Source organism: Micromesistius poutassou (assembly GCF_964030765.1).
Source record: "Micromesistius poutassou genome assembly, chromosome: 14".
Taxonomy (NCBI): domain Eukaryota; kingdom Metazoa; phylum Chordata; class Actinopteri; order Gadiformes; family Gadidae; genus Micromesistius; species Micromesistius poutassou.
The window spans coordinates 716389-736402 of record NC_140284.1 but is presented as its reverse complement, the minus strand read 5'-3'; the positions used below and the strand labels follow the sequence as shown (position 1 = coordinate 736402).

At 45.4% G+C, this 20014-nt stretch overlaps 1 protein-coding gene across 4 annotated transcripts in view; it reads left to right on the top strand.

The window, feature by feature from the left end:
- Nucleotides 1–20014, top strand: part of LOC311358327 (PTB domain-containing engulfment adapter protein 1) — a 63042-nt gene that overhangs the window by 38058 nt on the left and 4970 nt on the right. For all 4 annotated transcript variants that reach the window (XM_084478322.1, XM_084478325.1, XM_084478323.1 and 1 more), the window contains 7 exons: nt 2160–2238; nt 11036–11097; nt 15966–16037; nt 18209–18307; nt 18554–18691; nt 18957–19073; nt 19345–19431. In XM_084478322.1, the coding sequence (XP_084334448.1) occupies nt 2211–2238; nt 11036–11097; nt 15966–16037; nt 18209–18307; nt 18554–18691; nt 18957–19073; nt 19345–19431 (603 nt within the window). In that variant the 5' untranslated portion in view covers nt 2160–2210. The remainder of the gene's footprint in view (nt 1–2159; nt 2239–11035; nt 11098–15965; nt 16038–18208; nt 18308–18553; nt 18692–18956; nt 19074–19344; nt 19432–20014) is intronic.

Sequence of the window (20014 nt, the reverse complement as noted above, 5' to 3'; positions counted from 1 at the left end):
ATTGTTATCGCTTGGGATGTGATTGCAATCGCACATTATGTAATCAGGGCCAACAAAATTGGGAGGAAAGAAATGTGTTTAGTGTAAATAATTTCTCAAACGCTTCCTGTAAAGGTTAAGACCGTAGCCAACTAATCTGTTTGCCTCATCATCCCATAGAAATAGGCTGAGACCCTTTATAACCTTTAGTGCTACCCCAGCCACCACTGAGGCAACAACTCTTTGTACACACACGCCTAACGTGGAACCATTAGTCACCGTACACTCTTTCACTGATAAACCTATTTTGTGTAGTCGCTTACCAGGAGATCATTGGTGGGCATGCAGAGCTCCTCCTCCTCCTCCTCCTCCTCCTCCTCCTCCTCCTCCTCCTCCTCCACCACTGCCTGCTCCCCGTCAACCAAACACAAACACTGTGTTTGTGTCTATTAAGGTTTTCGAGCTCATGAAGAGCGTGATGCCTCTTGGCACCCCACTGAGCTGTTAGCCCTGGGCTCCTTCAGGCTTGGCTGGTTAGTGTTGTGGTCTGTGGTCCGTTATGTTTGTAGCGTATGGAGGATCCTGTGAATGGTTCAAACTGAGAACTGTCCGCAGGGAACACAGTATAGAAATGCACTCGCTTCATCTATTTCCGTCTACGATGCATCTATATATTCATTCCTTTGAGCCATTTCATTATTTGTAGTTATTTTTTTGTATACCTGAATGTATGCTGATACCCACACCTAGATCAAGGCCTTGTACATTTTGTGCTGTGGCGAGAAAACAAAAGTTCTGGAAAAGCTTTTCTTCACAAACTAAGCAAGTCTTCACAAACTAAGCATTATATAAGTTATGATGCGGTTATATTCCGTTTTTCATGTTTTCTCTCTGGAATTTGTCAAAGGGAATTGTGTTCAATCCTGAATGAGGGGAAGGTGTCAGACTCTGTGTCACAGGTTAAAAACATTCTGCCATGTTTTTCTTTTCCGTTCCTGTTAACCTATTTTACTGCAGCTCACCCGACTTTTACGGGTGTAGGTTTGATTTTAGTTTCTATCATCGGCATAGCATATAATTGGGTCCCCATCTGGAAGTTTGTTGGTAATTTATAAAAAAGGCTCCAACACTTTATGCTTGATCAATATGAAGTGGTGTTGTCTTGCTTCTGAAACGCTTCATTTAACTAAATAAATCAAAAATATTATTTTACTGAAATAGGGCTTATTTTTGGGACAGGTAATCAACAAAGTGAAAACCTAAGCTTTGAGCATGTACCAGCACTACTGGTGCAATACATTTACAAATATGCATACATGACCGTATCATGTGTTTAGATTTATTTATTTAAAGTTTTTATTATGTGTATATTTCCTGAAACTCAATGTTTTGTATATTTGTATTTTTTTCTGTTGATGACTACTCTACAAATCCAAATAACACTTATTTTGTGTTGTTTATGAGACACAGCAATGAAACCTATTAGTATTACCCACCCCCTCGCCCAAATACCCCCCCCCCCCCAAGTCAACTGATGTGAATTAAGCATAAACGCATGTATGGCAGATGGTGTGTTTAGTGGTGTGCTTGATTTGACTGCTAGACACTTCATAAACATTACCTCACACTGAAAGGGTGGGGTACCCATGCAAACTGAATCACTGTGTGTGTGTGTGTGTGTGTGTGTGTGTGTGTGTGTGTGTGTGTGTGTGTGTGTGTGTGTGTGTGTGTGTGTGTGTGTGTGTGTGTGTGTGTGTGTGTGTTGGAAGGGTGGAACATACTTGTGTGTGTGTGTGTGTGTGTGTGTGTCTGTGTATGTGTGTGTGTGGGGGGTAGTACTGTGTGTGTGTGTGTGTGTGTGTGTGTGTGTGTGTGTGTGTGTGTGTGTGTGTGTGTGTGTGTGTGTGTGTGTGTGTGTGTGTGTGTGTGTTTGTTGGAAGGGTGGAGTACGTGTGTGTGTGTGTGTGTTTGTTGGAAGGGTGGAACGTACGTGTGTGTGTGTGTGTGTGTGCGTGTGTGTGTGTGTGTGTGTGTGTGTGTGTGTGTGTGTGTGTGTGTGTGTGTGTGTGTGTGTGTGTGTGTGTGTGTGTGTGTGTGTGAGTGATGGAAGGGTGGGACGTTTAAGTGTCAAAGTCTGAGGCGGAGGCCATTGTTGAACTTTTTCCTGCATTCCTTCCCAGGTGAGCCCTCAGCACATCATCAAGAAGGACCGCACCAAGGAGCAGTTCACTATGAACCGCGCATTCAACAGGAAAAAAGGTACTTATGTAACCTATCTTCACCAGGGGTACAGACTTCAGATGGTGCTTCATCTACCGTTCTTCTTCCCCACCAACTTGACTATGCAGGAGGTGTGCGATTGGTCTAGGAGGACACATTGTCAGACACAAATGCCGCGTTCTCATTGGCGGGTCCATCCAAACTCATATCTGTGGTGGACACGCGGGGCCCCCAGATGCTACAGGCCTGCTCTGCCGGGACGGCCCAAAGGCAGAGCTCACCTGAGCTGCTAGTGAGGGAGCCCTGGTGAAGCCTTCAGTCTTAAACAGGCTGAACCCCAGAGCAACGCCTTCTACTGCACTGCACGCTGTAGTACTGTAGTACTGTAGTACAGGCTGTAGTACTGTAGTACAGGCTGTAGTACTGTAGTACAGGCTGGAGTACTGCTAGTGAGGGAGCCCTGGTGAAGCCTTCAGTCTTAAACAGGCTGAACCCCAGAGCAACGCCTTCTACTGCACTGCACGCTGGAGTACTGTAGTACTGTAGTACAGGCTGTAGTACAGGCTGTAGTACTGTAGTACTGTAGTACAGGCTGTAGTACTGTAGTACAGGCTGTAGTACTGTAGTACAGGCTGTAGTACAGGCTGTAGTACTGTAGTACAGGCTGTAGTACTGTAGTACAGGCTGTAGTACTGTAGTACAGGCTGTAGTACAGGCTGTAGTACTGTAGTACAGGCTGTAGTACTGTAGTACAGGCTGTAGTACTGTAGTACAGGCTGTAGTACAGGTTGTAGTACAGGTTGTAGTACAGGCTGTAGTACAGGCTGTAGTACAGGTTGTAGTACAGGTTGTAGTACTGTAGTACAGGCTGTAGTACAGGTTGTAGTACAGGCTGTAGTACTGTAGTACAGGCTGTAGTACAGGCTGTAGTACTGTAGTACAGGCTGTAGTACTGTAGTACAGGCTGTAGTACTGTAGTACAGGCTGTAGTACAGGTTGTAGTACAGGTTGTAGTACAGGCTGTAGTACAGGCTGTAGTACAGGTTGTAGTACAGGTTGTAGTACTGTAGTACAGGCTGTAGTACAGGTTGTAGTACAGGTTGTAGTACAGGTTGTAGTACAGGTTGTAGTACTGTAGTACAGGTTGTAGTACAGGCTGTAGTACAGGCTGTAGTACAGGTTGTAGTACTGTAGTACAGGCTGTAGTACTGTAGTACAGGCTGTAGTACTGTAGTACAGGCTGGAGTACTGCTAGTGAGGGAGCCCTGGTGAAGCCTTCAGTCTTAAACAGGCTGAACCCCAGAGCAACGCCTTCTACTGCACTGCACGCTGGAGTACTGTAGTACTGTAGTACAGGCTGTAGTACAGGCTGTAGTACTGTAGTACTGTAGTACAGGCTGTAGTACTGTAGTACAGGCTGTAGTACTGTAGTACAGGCTGTAGTACAGGCTGTAGTACTGTAGTACAGGCTGTAGTACTGTAGTACAGGCTGTAGTACTGTAGTACAGGCTGTAGTACAGGCTGTAGTACTGTAGTACAGGCTGTAGTACTGTAGTACAGGCTGTAGTACTGTAGTACAGGCTGTAGTACAGGTTGTAGTACAGGTTGTAGTACAGGCTGTAGTACAGGCTGTAGTACAGGTTGTAGTACAGGTTGTAGTACTGTAGTACAGGCTGTAGTACAGGTTGTAGTACAGGTTGTAGTACAGGTTGTAGTACAGGTTGTAGTACTGTAGTACAGGTTGTAGTACAGGCTGTAGTACAGGCTGTAGTACAGGTTGTAGTACTGTAGTACAGGTTGTAGTACAGGTTGTAGTGATGATGTCATCATGGCATTTGTTTGGTTGATCATGTGTGTTTTGTTTAGCACTAGATCTGATCTAGGTAACAGTAGAGCTGACTGCACACACACACGCACACGCACGCACGCACACACACACACACGTACGCACACACCCGCACACACACACACACGCATGCACGCACGCACGCACGCACGCACGCACACACACACACACACTGTGTACTGGCACTCATTCACACAGCTGCAGGTAAACTGTTCAGAGTGCGATATTGAAACTTCAGCAATGTTTGCCCTTGGCTGTCAAAGCGTGTGCGTGTGAATATGATAGGATTTTTGTGCGTGTGTGTCAAAGGATATTTGTGTGTACACATACGTTCTCCAACACGAGCGCACGGAACAGCTTGTGCATGCAGGGTGCTTACCGCTGATTGGCTAATCTAGCTCAATCTAGTTGTTCACCTGGCGTCCAGCGAGGTGTGAGTCCTACAGAGGGTTTACAGTACGGCCTGACAGCGGCTCGCCATCTGTCTCCCTCCCGGCGCCATCAATCAGCCGGGGCCGCCGCTCGGGGGAGGGCCGCCGTCCGCAGCCCAGGTGGCGCTCAGCGCCGTAACGACATTAGGCTGTGGTGATTCACTCCCGTGTCCTCGGCGCCGGAGCCTCTGAGGAGCACGCAGCGGCGGGCGGGGCGCGGCGGGCGGGGCGCGGCGGGCGGGGCGGGGCGCGGCGGGCGGGGCGCGGCGGGGCGCGGCGCCGCCGCCACCAGGTGTTCCACTCCTGGCGCAGACGACAGGACGTTCCACACGTGTGACCGCACGATGGAGTGGGGACCTCGCCCCCCTCCTGTGTCTGGGCGTGGGGGCGTGGGGGGGGGGGTGTTCACTCCTCACAGACCAGACCTTCTCTGTGACAGACAGACGGACCCAGAGCCTCCTGGTGAGACCTTCTCTGTGACAGACAGACGGACCCAGAGCCTGGGGAGACCTTCCAGGGAAGGCTGTCTTTGAGGAGTGGACTGTGTCGATGAGCCCTGCGGACAACGGAGAGCAATGCTACAACCTTTTTGTATTTATTACATTTTCACAAAAAAAGTGAACTGCCGCATTATCGACATGCACTCCCTTCTCACACTCATGGTTCATATATTCAAGTATTTGTTCAAGATAGGACGAATGAAATAACAATAAAGTCAGTAGGAATACTATATGGAAGAAACAAGATGCAACGGAAAACAATGACACAAAAGTGAAACGCAAAGAAAATACACAAATGACACATTTGTGCAAGAGATAATACTGTTACATTTCCCTTTAGCTGTGAGTCTTACATCTCAGCCACTACGTGCTACTCACTGTCCACACTAGCATGTGTGCCTTCAACTGACTTGAAGCCACATTGGATAGAAATCAGTCCTCTGCTGTTCCCATTGGCCAGACCTCAGCCCCTCCTCCTCTGATTGGACAGACCTCAGTCCCCTCCTCTGATTGGCCAGACCTCAGCCCCTCCTCCTCTGATTGGCCAGACCTCAGCCCCTCCTCCTCTGATTGGACAGACCTCAGTCCCCTCCTCTGATTGGCCAGACCTCAGCCCCTCCTCCTCTGATTGGACAGACCTCAGTCCCCTCCTCTGATTGGCCAGACCTCAGCCCCTCCTCCTCTGATTGGACAGACCTCAGTCCCCTCCTCTGATTGGCCAGACCTCAGCCCCTCCTCCTCTGATTGGCCAGACCTCAGTCCCCTCCTCTGATTGGCCAGACCTCAGTCCCCTCCTCCTCTGATTGGACAGACCTCAGTCCCCTCCTCTGATTGGCCAGACCTCAGTCCCCTCCTCCTCTGATTGGACAGACCTCAGTCCCCTCCTCTGATTGGCCAGACCTCAGTCCCCTCCTCCTCTGATTGGACAGACCTCAGTCCCCTCCTCCTCTGATTGGTCAGACGACCACAGCAGTGAGTGCTTGCCTGTTGCCAGCTGGCCTCAGGGAACAGTCCCAGAGTGTACAGTGTTGTACCTGAGGATGGCTTCCTGTTGAGGGCTTTCTGTTCACACGTGAAAGGAGTCTTCTTCTCATGTCACAGAAGGCCAGTGTTTGTGTGTTTGTTCGTGTGTTTGTTTGTGTGTTTGTTTGTGTGTTCGTGGTTAACATTTGCGTCTTTCAATTCCAACGTGTGTCCTTCTCTTGCGGTGCCTGAAGGATCTCATTGAATGTGATGAGGACTATTTTAAAGCAGTGGGTGATTTAAGATCTTCTGGTCCTCTGGCTTCTGGTTTCTTTTTATTAATGCCAAATGAGAATACGTAATTACACTTCTATGATTTTTAGACAATTGTTTGATTTAGATTTTCTTATCTTGGCATATATATAAATCCAGTACCCAAGTGTCACAAAATAACATGATGCCAATGAAAAAAACTAAAGGGGGATTCTTTTTTATCAAAAAGCAGGCAAAATCATATATTTAGTTCTAATAATAAACAACAAATAAGGTTATAATAGGCCAGCTGGGTCCAATGGAAAACCCTATCTCAACAGTTCCCATTAGGGGAGTTTTGTCTCCTCTTAATTTAATTTTGAACATAAAGAAAAATAACCTTTGTGTTAAACTAGTGGAATTGCTTGTGTGTTGTGCGTCCTTTGGGCTCATTAGAAAAGGCACAGGCATTTTCAGGGACAACAATTTTGGTCATTGTTCTCATGTTTTGTTACATTGACTGCAGTTGTTTTTTGTCATTGATGTATACAAGATATTGCATCAAAAGTTCCAAGTGATTAAACTGCAAAACCCTTTGATGTTTTTATTTTATTCTGAGCTGCAGAAACCTGATATCTTGCAGTCCTAAAAATAGCTTAATGTCCCCAATTGCAAATTATAAACCTTTAATCAGCAGTGCCTCTAGGCACTCTTGACGTGTACACGAATACAATAGACACTAAAATGTATCTCTCTCACTACTGAGCAGCAAACCTTGTTTGTAATCTGAATGCGACAACACACAGCTACAATGGTTCGGTATCACTTTGACACAACGGGCACAGACTGAATACGCTGGCCTCCAGCTTTGTGATTGTGACTTTTCCTGTCCAAGCATGTTATTTCCACACCACAGTGTATGCCAAGATTGGAACACCTCCCTGAGTTTATTTTTTTTCATTTTCATCTGGTTGGTTTCAGCCTCATTATTGAATAATAAATCAGCGTGGGTAGCCTGGCAATGTTCTCAAATAAAACATTTACTCGTTTTATCACCAAAGCGAGGGTTGTAGGTTCGGGTTGCCCGTGGCAACCATATTTGGACCATTTTTCTCCACGGTTGGCATTCCACCTAATCCCATGAACACCAGGGTGTGTTGGTTGGCAAGGGTCACCGTGGAAACCCCTCCAACTGTTAGAAAATGGCAGTAGGATCACTATCTTTCTAAAACACAGCAACATGTTGGCGACAGGAACTGGCCCGCTGGCATGAACTTTAAAATGTTAATAGCCCCCCCAGTACATCACGGTAGCTGGCTAGGACGGGAGTACAGGTTTGGGACTTGGTGTTGTTCTTTATGCGTTCTTAATTGTTTGGCTGGGAGTGTAAAAGTTGCCTGCAATAAAAAATGTATGCCTGATTTACCCCGCGCTTGTCCCCGGGTCTGTGTTTCCACAACTTGAATTTATTGTCTTTGGTTAGTCTTTGCTCTACACAGGCTCTACAAAGCATACTTTTAATAATACATGTTGCCTTTGTTTATCTTTCTGATAATGAGAATGTAATTCATACCCTGTCGAAGGCATTCAATGCCAAAACTTGAATTTAACGAAGCAAGCGTTTATCCGCTCCAGAGACACAAACTAAAGTGTGGCAGCAGCCCTGGCAAGGACAAAAAGACTGCCAGAGATGTGTTCAACATTGGTAATCAATCATTAAGATTACATCAACAGAAGGCGTCCACATAGAAAATGAGTTGCAGAGGTTAATTTGGCTTTTTAATTTGCTCTGAGCTATCTTTGCTGACCATTTCCGCTCACTGAACAAACCCAACACCAGGTGTGTTCAATGTTAAATGAACCCTGAAATATTAACTTTACCATTAAATTGCTATTTCCGTACTGTTTGATCGTTCATCATTGGATATTGCATGTGAATTAGACATTTTTATGTGTGTATGTATATTTTAATATATATATTATAACATTAACCGCAGAAGGAAAACGCCAAGTCAAGGTGCTTGATGACACCTACCTCTTTCTTAAGCTTTCATGTCAAATTCACTACTTCTCAATGAATGTACCCTCCATAAAAACTATGAATATAAAACGTGAAATTATCCTGACACCCAAATCCATCAACCGACAAAAATAATGCTCTGGTCATTCCCGGTACAGAGGAGATGCTCTTTATAAAAGCTATTTTGGTTTCCTTTTTCTTTCAAATGTAGGGATTACTTTAGCATCATTTGAATTAAGTCTCTAAGGGACAAGGCTAAACAAGCCAGTGTCTGAGAACATGAAGCCGTGTAGCGTTTCAGAGTGCTGGTGGCACAGTGCTGGCGGTGGTTCAGTATTCATAGTCTTCCCTCTCTGGAGCCCCCCCCCGTTGATGTCAGTGTGTCTGTTCGCGATGCCAGCCAGACGCACATAAGTTAGGAGGTCCTCCCTAGACCCCGGCAGAACTGCGAGATGGAGGAGCATGCATGGCCAATGAATCCCCAACGCCAGCCATTGATTGAACATCGTAGGGAACCAGAGCGCGGCCTGCCCACGCCGGTCGATCCCTACAGGAAGAATAAATGAGGAGGCGGACAATTGACTCCTCTCTGAGAAATATGGCAGCACTTAATGATTCTTAAAAAGGGAGGTTCTGAAGTCTGCACAGCTCTCGGGAAGTCATCTTCTAAAGAGCTTTTTTTAATATATATATAAATGTGCGTTGAATCTGAACTGTTCATTTTCTTTTCAGTTTGAGAGCGATGCTTAGTTCATTCCTTCATAGGCAGACATCATTTCAAACACAACTCTAATTATGTGACAGACTTCGGAGAATTCCCTTTGGACTCCTTTTGTTTGGATCAGGGATTCATTCAATCAGCGTTTTGCTGCTTCTTTGTCATCATGGTCGTGGGTTTGCTTTTCTACCCATTCAGAATGGGTAGAAATCCATCATACAGATTATTGCGCGATGGTGATGATGTACAGGCGCTCAGCGGCTCTGCAGCAACAGAGGATGTTGTTACTCCCCACTGGGAACACGACGATCTGCAGCAGGATGTGATCCTGTAATGATTTGTGTTATCAGAAGGCAGCCTCTGCTCCTTCGTCTGTGTGTGTTTGCATTGCTGAGGTATTTGCCTCGATTAGCAGGTAATCCATTGTTTCCCGTTAGCCCACACTTAGCCATTAATATCTGTCTACTCTGCTTAATTAGAAAAATATGGCGAGAGTGCCTTGACATACAAGCAGTCAATTATAGTCAGTCGATGTATCCTTGCCATGCAGAATCATTCTTCTTTTATAATCTGTTCAAAACTGGTCCATGGACTTTGGGTGACTAAAACCCTGTTGTTTCTGGAATCTACAACAGGGTTTTAGTCACCCAAAGTCCATGGACCAGCAGTCTGGACTGAAAGATGAACTCAAAAGACAGACGGGGTAATATAATGATATGCTTTGGCACAAATGACCATTGATTCACATCAGGTCACCATGCAGCCATCACAGTCCAGCATAGTTTATGTTTGTGTTTTGATTTTGTTTTGAACATAAAAAAGAGATCTCATAAATCCTCGTTATTGTTCTTTGGTGTCGCTGGCCTTAATTAAGAGGGTGTTCATTTTAATAGACATGGACATGAGAATTAAAGTTCTCCAGCATCTTAATAGGGTAAGGTAGTCCAAGTTCAAGCTTAGAATGTAAGAATAATAATTTCACATTATTGAAACTGAAAAGTGGAGGTCGTCACAAAGGCGGGACGCCACGCTGCGGCGCCGGGGCGATGTCCGCTTGGCAGCATGCCAACACCAACATCACACCGACCTGCGGCGCCGTGCAGCGGCCCGGTGTTCACCGCCCGGCCCTCTGCCCTCCTCCCACCCACTCAAGTGTGACCGCCACAGTGTTGAGACCTCAAGCGCGGTCGTCCATATCCGCCATCACTCCTCATACAACCTCTCCAGCTGTCACCACCCAGGAACCCCCCCCCCACCACCGCCACCCTCCGTCACACACATTAGGGACAACCTTTGTATATGCACTCATTCTTACTTGCAGCCAAGAGTTTGATTTCCCTCGACGGATAACCGCAATGGCCCAATGTGCTGCCCCTGTTTTTAGCTTTTTTTTCTACCCCATTTTATTGGCTATTTTACGTCATGAAGCTGGAAAACACTGTGTCCCTGCGCTATATGCCACTCTATATCGGCATTTGTAGATACAGCAGCCAGACTTTTCCTCCTGCGAGCCCAAACTGTAGTTAATTAGAATTGACTGTTTCTCTACACTCAATGCTTAGTATGGGGGTCGGGGCGGGACAGTGGACCATTCCTCATCTTCCACATTGGAGCAATTTGATTAGAGGTTGGATCTGTTCTCGGAGAGGAGTTGTTTGCAGACAGGGTGGCTGGCGTTGCGTCGCACTCGCTGCCAGTTGGACAACCCCAACAACAAGAGGGCTCATTGGCAGGAGGTCAGGTGATTTGAGAGGAAGACTTAAAACATGGAGCACCAGGAAGATGAGATGTAGAATTGCAATTTGTCTGCTGCGTCTGTGCAAACTCACTCAAAGAAATCAATGGAACGATCGCACACCCCGGGTTCCTCTTCACTTTCTGTCTGAATGGAATGAGCTCTCTGATATGACCTCCCTGCCCAGTGAACGCCGTGCTAATTGATTCAGTCAATAGGTAAACAAACCCTCAAACCACTGAAGGCATTTCTTCATCACCCTCTCTGTGTTTGATTGTTAAAGGTTGCGTATGCTGTAAACGACGGTATTTTCCGGGAAACGTCTCTTTTTTTTAACGTGTTATTGTCCTTGTTACTGTGTTTTGTTTCAGATAAATCATGGATGCACACTCCAGAGGCGCTGGCCAAGCATTACATCCCCTACAACGCCAAGGTGTGTACTGCAGTCTCATTCATCACTCTGAATCAGGGACATGCGTCCCTAAACGTGGGATTGACCACCTGAGTTTCTACCCCTGATACATCATATTCATATTAATAAAATATAAATTGTGTGAACTATTCATTGTCTGCACCTTTCAGCAATGGGGGGGTGGTTGTTGTGGACTTGTGCCCCCCCCTCTTCCTTCCCTGCTTTGTTATCCCCCCCCCCCCCAACTAATTTAGTCTGTGCATGACATTGGTCTGAATGGTTCAACGGGTTCAGTGATTGAATAGTTCTCACCCACCACGTGCTCCCTAAAGATCCAGACAACTGCTTGGGGTTGTTTTGGCATGAAAAGATAATTAGAAAACAGCCCTAAAAGACCCAAGAGCTGCGGTTCTTTTTTCTAAAGGCCTCTCTTGTTGTTTGGCTTGGATTGCTCGTTTTTTTGGGCCTACTTTGTGTGATGCTCCATGACAGCAGCAGTAGGTAGGGGGCCAGCGCGGCCGAGATGGAGATGGCATCTGTGACAGCCAGCCTGTCGGAGCCGTGGTGACGGGTGGGCTCGGGAAACCTAAACTCTAGAACAGGTGCACGGCTTTACGGTAAACCGGCTATCAGTGCAATTGCCTTTCATTCCCTATCGCATGCTGTCTGCTGTCTGCTGTCTGCTGTCTGCTGTCTTTTTGATTTGCTTTGTTTTTGTTTCGTTTCTCACGCTCCAACGAAGCGTAGCTTCGGGTTATCGAACTCGACTTGAGGATTTGCATCTTTTGTTGCTTACACACTTCAGAGGCGCATCTGTGATATCTGGACCTGTCAATTGTAGCAACCCCCGCCAAGACGTCGTCCTCCCAGCGTGAGCGCCGCTGTGAATATCATCTCAGTACGGGATGTTTTGGTTTCGACAGGCCAGGGGGGAAAAGAGAACCTTCCGGAGAGGGGAAGGTAAACTCAGCCGTAGGGGCGATGGAACGGCCCAGGTACAAAACAAGCGATACAGTTGAGAGGGCTACACTCCGGCGCCGCACTGCGCACTTTATGAGAGTCAAACGCCGGCCCGGGCACCAGCAGGGGGCGTCGCACCGCAGCACCGCTGGGGTGATGTTTGGAAAGCAGCAGGTCAACCAACACAGCCTGTATAGGCTACCATAACATTACACCAGCTGGTTTATGACTATAGGCTACCATAACATTACACCAGCTGGTTTATGACTATAGGCTACCATAACATTACACCAGCTGGTTTATGACTATAGGCTACCATAACATTACACCAGCTGGTTTATGACTATAGGCTACCATAACATTACACCAGCTGGTTTATGACTATAGGCTACCATAACATTACACCAGCTGGTTTATGACTATAGGCTACCATAACATTACACCAGCTGGTTGATGACTATAGGCTACCATAACATTACACCAGCTGGTTTATGACTATAGGCTACCATAGCATTACACCAGCTGGTTGATGACTATAGGCTACCATAACATTACACCAGCTGGTTTATGACTATAGGCTACCATAACATTACACCAGCTGGTTTATGACTATAGGCTACCATAACATTACACCAGCTGGTTTATGACTATAGGCTACCATAACATTACACCAGCTGTTTGATGACTATAGGCTACCATAACATTACACCAGCTGTTTGATGACTATAGGCTACCATAACATTACACCAGCTGGTTTATGACTATAGGCTACCATAACATTACACCAGCTGTTTTATGACTATAGGCTACCATAACATTACACCAGCTGGTTTATGACTATAGGCTACCATAACATTACACCAGCTGGTTTATGACTATAGGCTACCATAACATTACACCAGCTGTTTGATGACTGTAGGCTACCATAACATTACACCAGCTGTTTGATGACTGTAGGCTACCATAACATTACACCAGCTGTTTGATGACTACATATATGGGCCTGATGCCCGTGATCCTCTGTTTGTGCTTACAATGATCGTCACTTCAATTCATAGTCCCTTTATGTACTGTTGGCCACTGTTTACAGTTTAGTCACTTTATTTACTGTCATTGCTCATTGTTTTTGCATTGTGGAATTATTCATCTATTATATCTATATATTATATTATATTATATCTATATTCATCACCTGGCACGCATCTAGTCGCCGCTGTGGGGCAGTAGGTCGGGGTGGGGCAGTAGGTGGGGGTGGGGCAGTAGGTGGGGGTGGGGCAGTAGGTGGGGGTGGGGCAGTAGGTCGGGGTGGGGCAGTACGTGGGGGTGGGGCAGTAGGTGGGGGTGGGGCAGTAGGTGGGGGGGGGGGCAGTAGGTGGGGGGGGGGGCAGTACGTGTGTAGCCTGCTGTAGTGTTACAGCCACCAGAGACTTATTTGTAAAAAGAGTTGAACTTCGCCTGAAGACCCGTTGTGTGGGTGGGGTTTCCCCGCTGACTATTCCCACCGGCTGCCGCTCTGTGCGGAGAGAGGAGGAGGAGCTGTCAGCTCGCACCGCCTCGCACCTTATTGTCGAGCAGAAGCAGATCCCCGAGCGAGCAAACTGACGATTTCTTTTTTTTTCTCCCTTTTCTTGAGTTCTTTCTAAATCAAAGCGTTTGTATTTCCTTAGCTCTCGACTGTTCCGATGAGTTCCCGTCCTCCTTGAATTGGCGACGATGTGACTCATCTTTGACGGGAGCAGAGAGTTTTGGAGAGGCTCTGAGTTTCCTGTTACTTTTCTTCAGAGGTGTGAAGCGCGTGCTACCGGCCCGCTCCTCATTACCTTAACCCTCGGCTCCATTCCAACGGCGCCGCGTCTAATAAGCGCTCTGTCAACTTTTACCAGTTGTGTTTGAAAGCGCTGGCGTGATAATCAATAGACGCTGCGTCTGACGGCACCGTCCGAAAAAGAAACCATAAAACACAGAGCTGCAGTTGTCAGTGGCCAACAGTCGCGTCCAATCGCCCGCTCTCACTCATACCCCATGCCATCCATCTTTGTACATTGATTGTTTTCAATGTACAAAGAACCGGTTCGTGACGCAGCCTGTAGCGCACATACGACGGCACTGATGGAGCCGAAACCTGGGGTTAGTATCTCTAACTCCCCAGATCCATCTTGTTGTTCTCTGTGTCTGATATAGAGAGAGCGGGCTATTCGTTTAGTTTGAGGAGGATTGGTGAAACTATCACCATATGGACATCATGGAGGAGGTGAGGGGGAGGTGAGGAGGAGGTGAGGAGGAGGTGAGGAGGAGGTGAGGGGCGAGCTGGGGGGAGCTGACCCCTTGTTTCAGATGACCGGAGCTGATGATGGATGAGGCTCCTGGGCATGGCTGGCCTGCTGAGACCTGACCCCCCCTCTCTGGGACAGAAGACTGTCGTTGTCAGGGACAAGTTGTTGCTCTGCTGGGCTCCAGCCATCCGTCAGTCCTGTCAGGGAGTTATTCTTGGAGGTGTCCTTAAGTCCTAATGGACGTCGTTTGTTGCTAGGCGTCTGCTTGTTTTGACAGCTCGGTTAATGTTTGAACAAAATAAGTTTTGTACAATATCGCAAAATAGGGAACAACATTAGGGTGTTGATGATATGATTTGTAAAGGAAAATCGCAAAAAAATATATTTTCTGTTTAATGTTTAATACTTAAATACATATTCTTGGTTTGAACAGTATTTTTAATATAAACTAAGTCCAGTTTGGAAGTTCACTGACTTGCATGTAGTGCTGTTTCAAGTTCAAGCACTTCGTCATCCATGTAAACTATTCGTTTTTATTCCTGTTGATTTTATATTGTGGCCATTTGCTGAAAAAAAAATCATCCTTGTTTTCACAATAGACTTGGTGGGAATCAACCACGGAGAGCACAGTTTGCTGTGGGCTCAGTTTTCTGGTCGAGAAGGAGAAAGAGTGCCCAGGGTCTGTGGTTTACTTACCAGGTGGGCCGTATTGGAAGTGGCCCAAACAACCCCTTCAAAAACGGCCAAACAACAGCAGTCTCAAACTCTCACAGAGCCAATGTCTGAGTGGAACGATTATGAGAGGGTTCAGCCAGCTGGGAAGCCTCATGCCCGTCGCTCTCCCCCATGCTCAGGCCTTAGGGTTAATAGCACCATCTGTTGGTGAACTGCTGTAGTGACGCTTAAGCAATGCAATTTAGATTAGATTACATTTTTTTGTCATTGACGCAGTACAAGTACAATACTGAACAAAGTGCCGCCCGCATCGAACCAGGACGTGCAAGGCAGCATAAACTGCACTCCCTTTTATTGCAGAAAGGGGGTGCTAGTATGATTGAAGGAGTGACTAAGTCAGGGCAAGTGAATGAATAGAACCTGGTGCTTGTGACTGGGTCCGTTTGGTTCATGTTTCTGTCCCAAAAAGCATGTGTTGTGTCCCAAAATGCCATGTGCATCTTTGCACATGGCTCTGTCATGTCCACAGGTCAAATCCATGTTCTTCTGAACATTTAAGTTGAACCTCATTTAGCTGAAGTGGTGTGTGGTGATTGTTTTGTACTATGTGACAATGTGATTTTTTATTCAGATGTGGGTTGCTCTAAAGTGCCGACATAAAACAATGGATGGTTGTGTTGTCACCTTGGCTTGTATAAAAAAAGAAGATAAGTGCAGTGAGACAGGTCTGTCAATCGCTGTCTGACTTAAGGGCTCATCAAGATACGGTGGCAGGATGCAATCGAGATTGTCCCTCAACTCAAGTGCTATCCTTGAGCAAAACACAAACGGCGATATCACATTCAGCTGCCTTTTACCCAAGTCCAAGAGCCAGTCAGACACCTGACAAAGGTTGTGAAAAACATCAGGCCCGTTTTGGGTTATTATTCCTTATTCCTCATGCGCTTAAATAAAGTCATTCATCTTCCTTTCTTGTGACAGTTTCTGGGAAACACCGAGGTTGAGGCGCCCAAAGGAACGGAGGTTGTGAAGGATGCGGTGAGAAAGCTGAAGGTAAGACATGCCAAGGCCCTGTCGGCTGCCTGTCCAACCCAGGCTGGAGTCGCAGAGCGCAGCAGGAACACAAACTGCTCCTTGATACCTGGCTGGGCACGCGTGGAACACCTGCTGGGTACCAACGCCATCCCACTGCCAAGCAGGGTCGGCTCAGTCACAGGTGTGGTGGGTCATGTGACACCATCTGCCCACTGACACTGTGACAAATATATGTTTAACCGACCGAAATGTTGCTTAGTAATAGACCGATATACTCGCTTCAGATAAACGTGTCTGCCTCATGAGGCGGTTATGGAAGGTGTTCAGATACACAGAGCAGGGTCACCTTCTAAAAGGAACACAACGGCTGGAGGTGGCTCTGTTCAGACCTGCTGCAAAGGACATCTGAGTCGCTCAAATAAAGACAAAAATGTGTGCTGGTCTCCAGGGATTACTGCAGTGCATTACCAAACTAAAGTTATTATGTACTGTTTGTACACTATTTCCCTACACACACACACACACATGCACGCACGCACGCATGCACGCACGCACACACACATATATATATACACATACTGTGGAAATGTATTCGTAAGGTAGCAGTGTTTTTGTTGGAAGTTTGCCAGGGCAGGAGTACATCACATCAAGTATAAAGCCGACTGTACTCTGGAAAGCACTGGACCCCTGAAGACCGGACTGAGTTTACTTTTTACATTTTCACATTTTCACTTTTGTGTTAGTTTTCAGTATATCTAAAATGTAGCATCAATTAAGAAACCCTTTATTAACTGTGACCAGGTAATGGAGCAGTAAAAGTTTAGTTTTTTCTGTCTGATAATAATATACTATTATCTGGTTCAGGCATCTCAAAACCTCACTGCTGTATTTTAGAGGTATTTTTTTTTTACATTAGGGTGCTAGGACCTGGTTCAATTATTTTAATAGCATTTCCAAAATTGGCAATTCCAAGGCAACACATTAAAGAAGCCCAGAGTATTAATGTCAATTTTGACCATGACACCAACCTCAGCTTTTAATTAGCCAAACTAGATCAGCAATCCTCTTGCGAAATATATGAAAAGCTTCTGCTTCTTCGAACTGTACAGATGGAAACACACAAACACAGTGGTATTCAGAATCAGTAACCCAAGATCATTTGAATTATTATTTGAATGAGTGTTCTTATTTATCGGGTTTCTATCTATTCCTTAATTTCGGCAGTTGATTTGAGACAACTTTGACTTAAGACACTCGTTTGTCAATTGCTATTACACGATTACACTACACTCTAGCTCAACATCACTGACTTCTTTCAAGTCCCATGGTTATGACCTTTGTAGGATTATATTTATATTATATTATTTATATTATATTTGAGTAAAGGTTTGATGCCTGTGTTTTTTATATATATATATTTTATATTCACTATTTCTATTCTAGAGGGTTTCCATTGGCGAGAATTGCAAGCCTGATGTCCTTCAAGTGTGCATTCCTGACCACATCTGTGATTGATTGTTGCTCGATAGATTAGGGCGAACGGAGGCCATTAATAACTCAAACCCACTTTCTCTATGTTCATTTTTCTCTTGATTTGACTGCTCCTGGTGATATTACTTGTTAATATTAGGGACAAATTACATTTTGTCCCTAAAATATTTGATGGTGAAGTGATGGACTCGGGCACAAACAGAAACACCCAATTTTAGTTTTTCGTCTAAGGAAGCGTTCAGTTATGACTGGGTATGTTGAACATTTCATCAACCTTGTTGTCTTAAAATCAATCCTATCGAATAAGTAATCTTGCCGCAAGCTCTTTCCTTATTGGATGTCAAATCTGATGCATGTTCTATCCAGGCACAGCCCATGCCTATAAACATAATGTATTCCCATATCAATTTAGTGGTTTTGAGTCCATTTCACATTGAGTGTTTACGAGTTTACCTTTCCTTTGGAGCCTTGGCCAGAAACGCAGTAATTTGTCAAATGTGTTTTCTAATGTCAATCAAATGCATGGTTTAAAACTCGACGTCAACAATTTTCCCTCTTTCACGTGGCACTATACCCGGGATTCTGTACACAATGTGCCCTGTAGCTCTGTCAATGTCAATGGGTATCATTGCTTATGTTATGTAGGAGCTGTAAAAGCCTAAACTGAATGTTAAGGGTCCACCCTCTTCCTTCAACAGTTTCAAAGGCACATCAAAAAGTCAGAGGGACAGAAGATTCCCAAAGTGGAATTACAGATCTCCATCTATGGAGTGAAGATACTCGACCCCAAGACAAAAGTGAATTATATCTCTCTCTCTGTTTGTCTTTCTGTCTGCCTGCGTCTCTCCTTCCGTCTGCGTCTCTCCCTCTGTCTTCATCTTGTTATTTCCCTGTCTGTTTTCCCCGGTCTCTCTCTCTCTCTCTCTCTCTCTCTCTCTCTCTCTCTCTCTCTCTCGCACATTTTACATTTTACAAGACTTCCTTCATTCAAATTTTTAAAATGTCATAGCCATGTCTTAACGTTCCTTATTTTCTGGTGTCAGGACGTACAGTATAACTGCCAGTTGCACAGGATATCCTTCTGTGCGGACGACAAGACGGACAAAAGGATATTCACATTCATCTGCAAGGACTCTGAGTCCAACAAGCACCTGTGCTATGTGTTTGACAGCGAGAAATGTGTAGGTATCAACATCTTTCAACTGATTTCTTCTCTCATGTTAGTCAAAATAATCCATTGTCAAGAGCAGCAACGTTAATTAAACATAAATGTGCGTACAACATATGGTCAGCAAGGACAATACATATCAAATATTTATTGTACTTTTTGAAATTCAGCTTTTAATACATACTGGGAAGATTATCTGCCTCAAGAAAAACTAATATTGTTTTAGAAATGGGCTCGTGCACTGGGGCTGTTTGGTCAGTATGTGTGTTTGTTCCCAGGCTGAAGAGATAACCCTCACCATCGGCCAGGCCTTCGACCTGGCCTACAAGAAGTTCCTGGAGTCTGGTGGAAAGGACGTGGAAACACGGAAACAGATCGGAACCCTGCAGAAGAGGGTACGTTACAAAGCGTCCAGTAAAACAGGCCCTTTTTCATCCACAGTACACAGGTTAACTATCCCTCCTCACTGGCTGATGTTGTTAACCTTGTTAGCTGTCTATTTTCTACTTTCCAAAACACAGCAGCCATGAATTAATCATTTCGACCGTTTCTTACCTTGGCTGTGTTCAGTCTGTGAGTACAAGGTTACAGTACCAGCGAGAGGATAAAACCTTTAATGCGTTTTTTAGTGATTGCGTTTAGGAGCGTTTTGATTGTGTTCTGCAGATTCAAGAGCTGGAATCTGAGAACTCTGAGCTGAAGAAACAACTGCTCGACCTTGAAGACCAGCTGATGATCGCTCACGTACCTCCAGTAAGAAAAGAGATTCGATCTTCACAACTTCTACACATAGAGATTAAACTCTCACAAAGAAGTACAAAGTAAACAGAATGGGAACAAAATTCAGAAGTATTTCAACTTAGCTGCTAAACTTAAAGGGATGGACGTGGACAAGGGGTCATGGCCAAGCCATTCACAGTACGTAGACGGTGCAGCTGAATGACGCTATGGCGTTTCAGACTTTGAGGAAGTTCAAACTGAAGATGAGATGTTTTGTGATGACGTTAAGAAGTGTATATATATACACACACACACACTTTTTGACACAGTGGTGTAATGGGTAATGGGATTTGTCTGTGATATGTTATGCTTATTTGACGTGTTCAGATCCTGTTGTCCATCTCTTTAAGAAGGACATAATGGGCCTCTATCACAGAGGCGTAAGACGTGAAAACAGATGCAGCTCATTAAGTTAACAAGGGGTCTGTAGTGTACCCAAAACTAAAGTCCTGAGATACACCCGTGTCCCCGAAGAAGTAAGTGGAGAGACAGCGAGAAGGCAGAGCCTATTCATTGTAGTTAGTTCATTTTACCTTTCACCGACTTTCCATCCCTA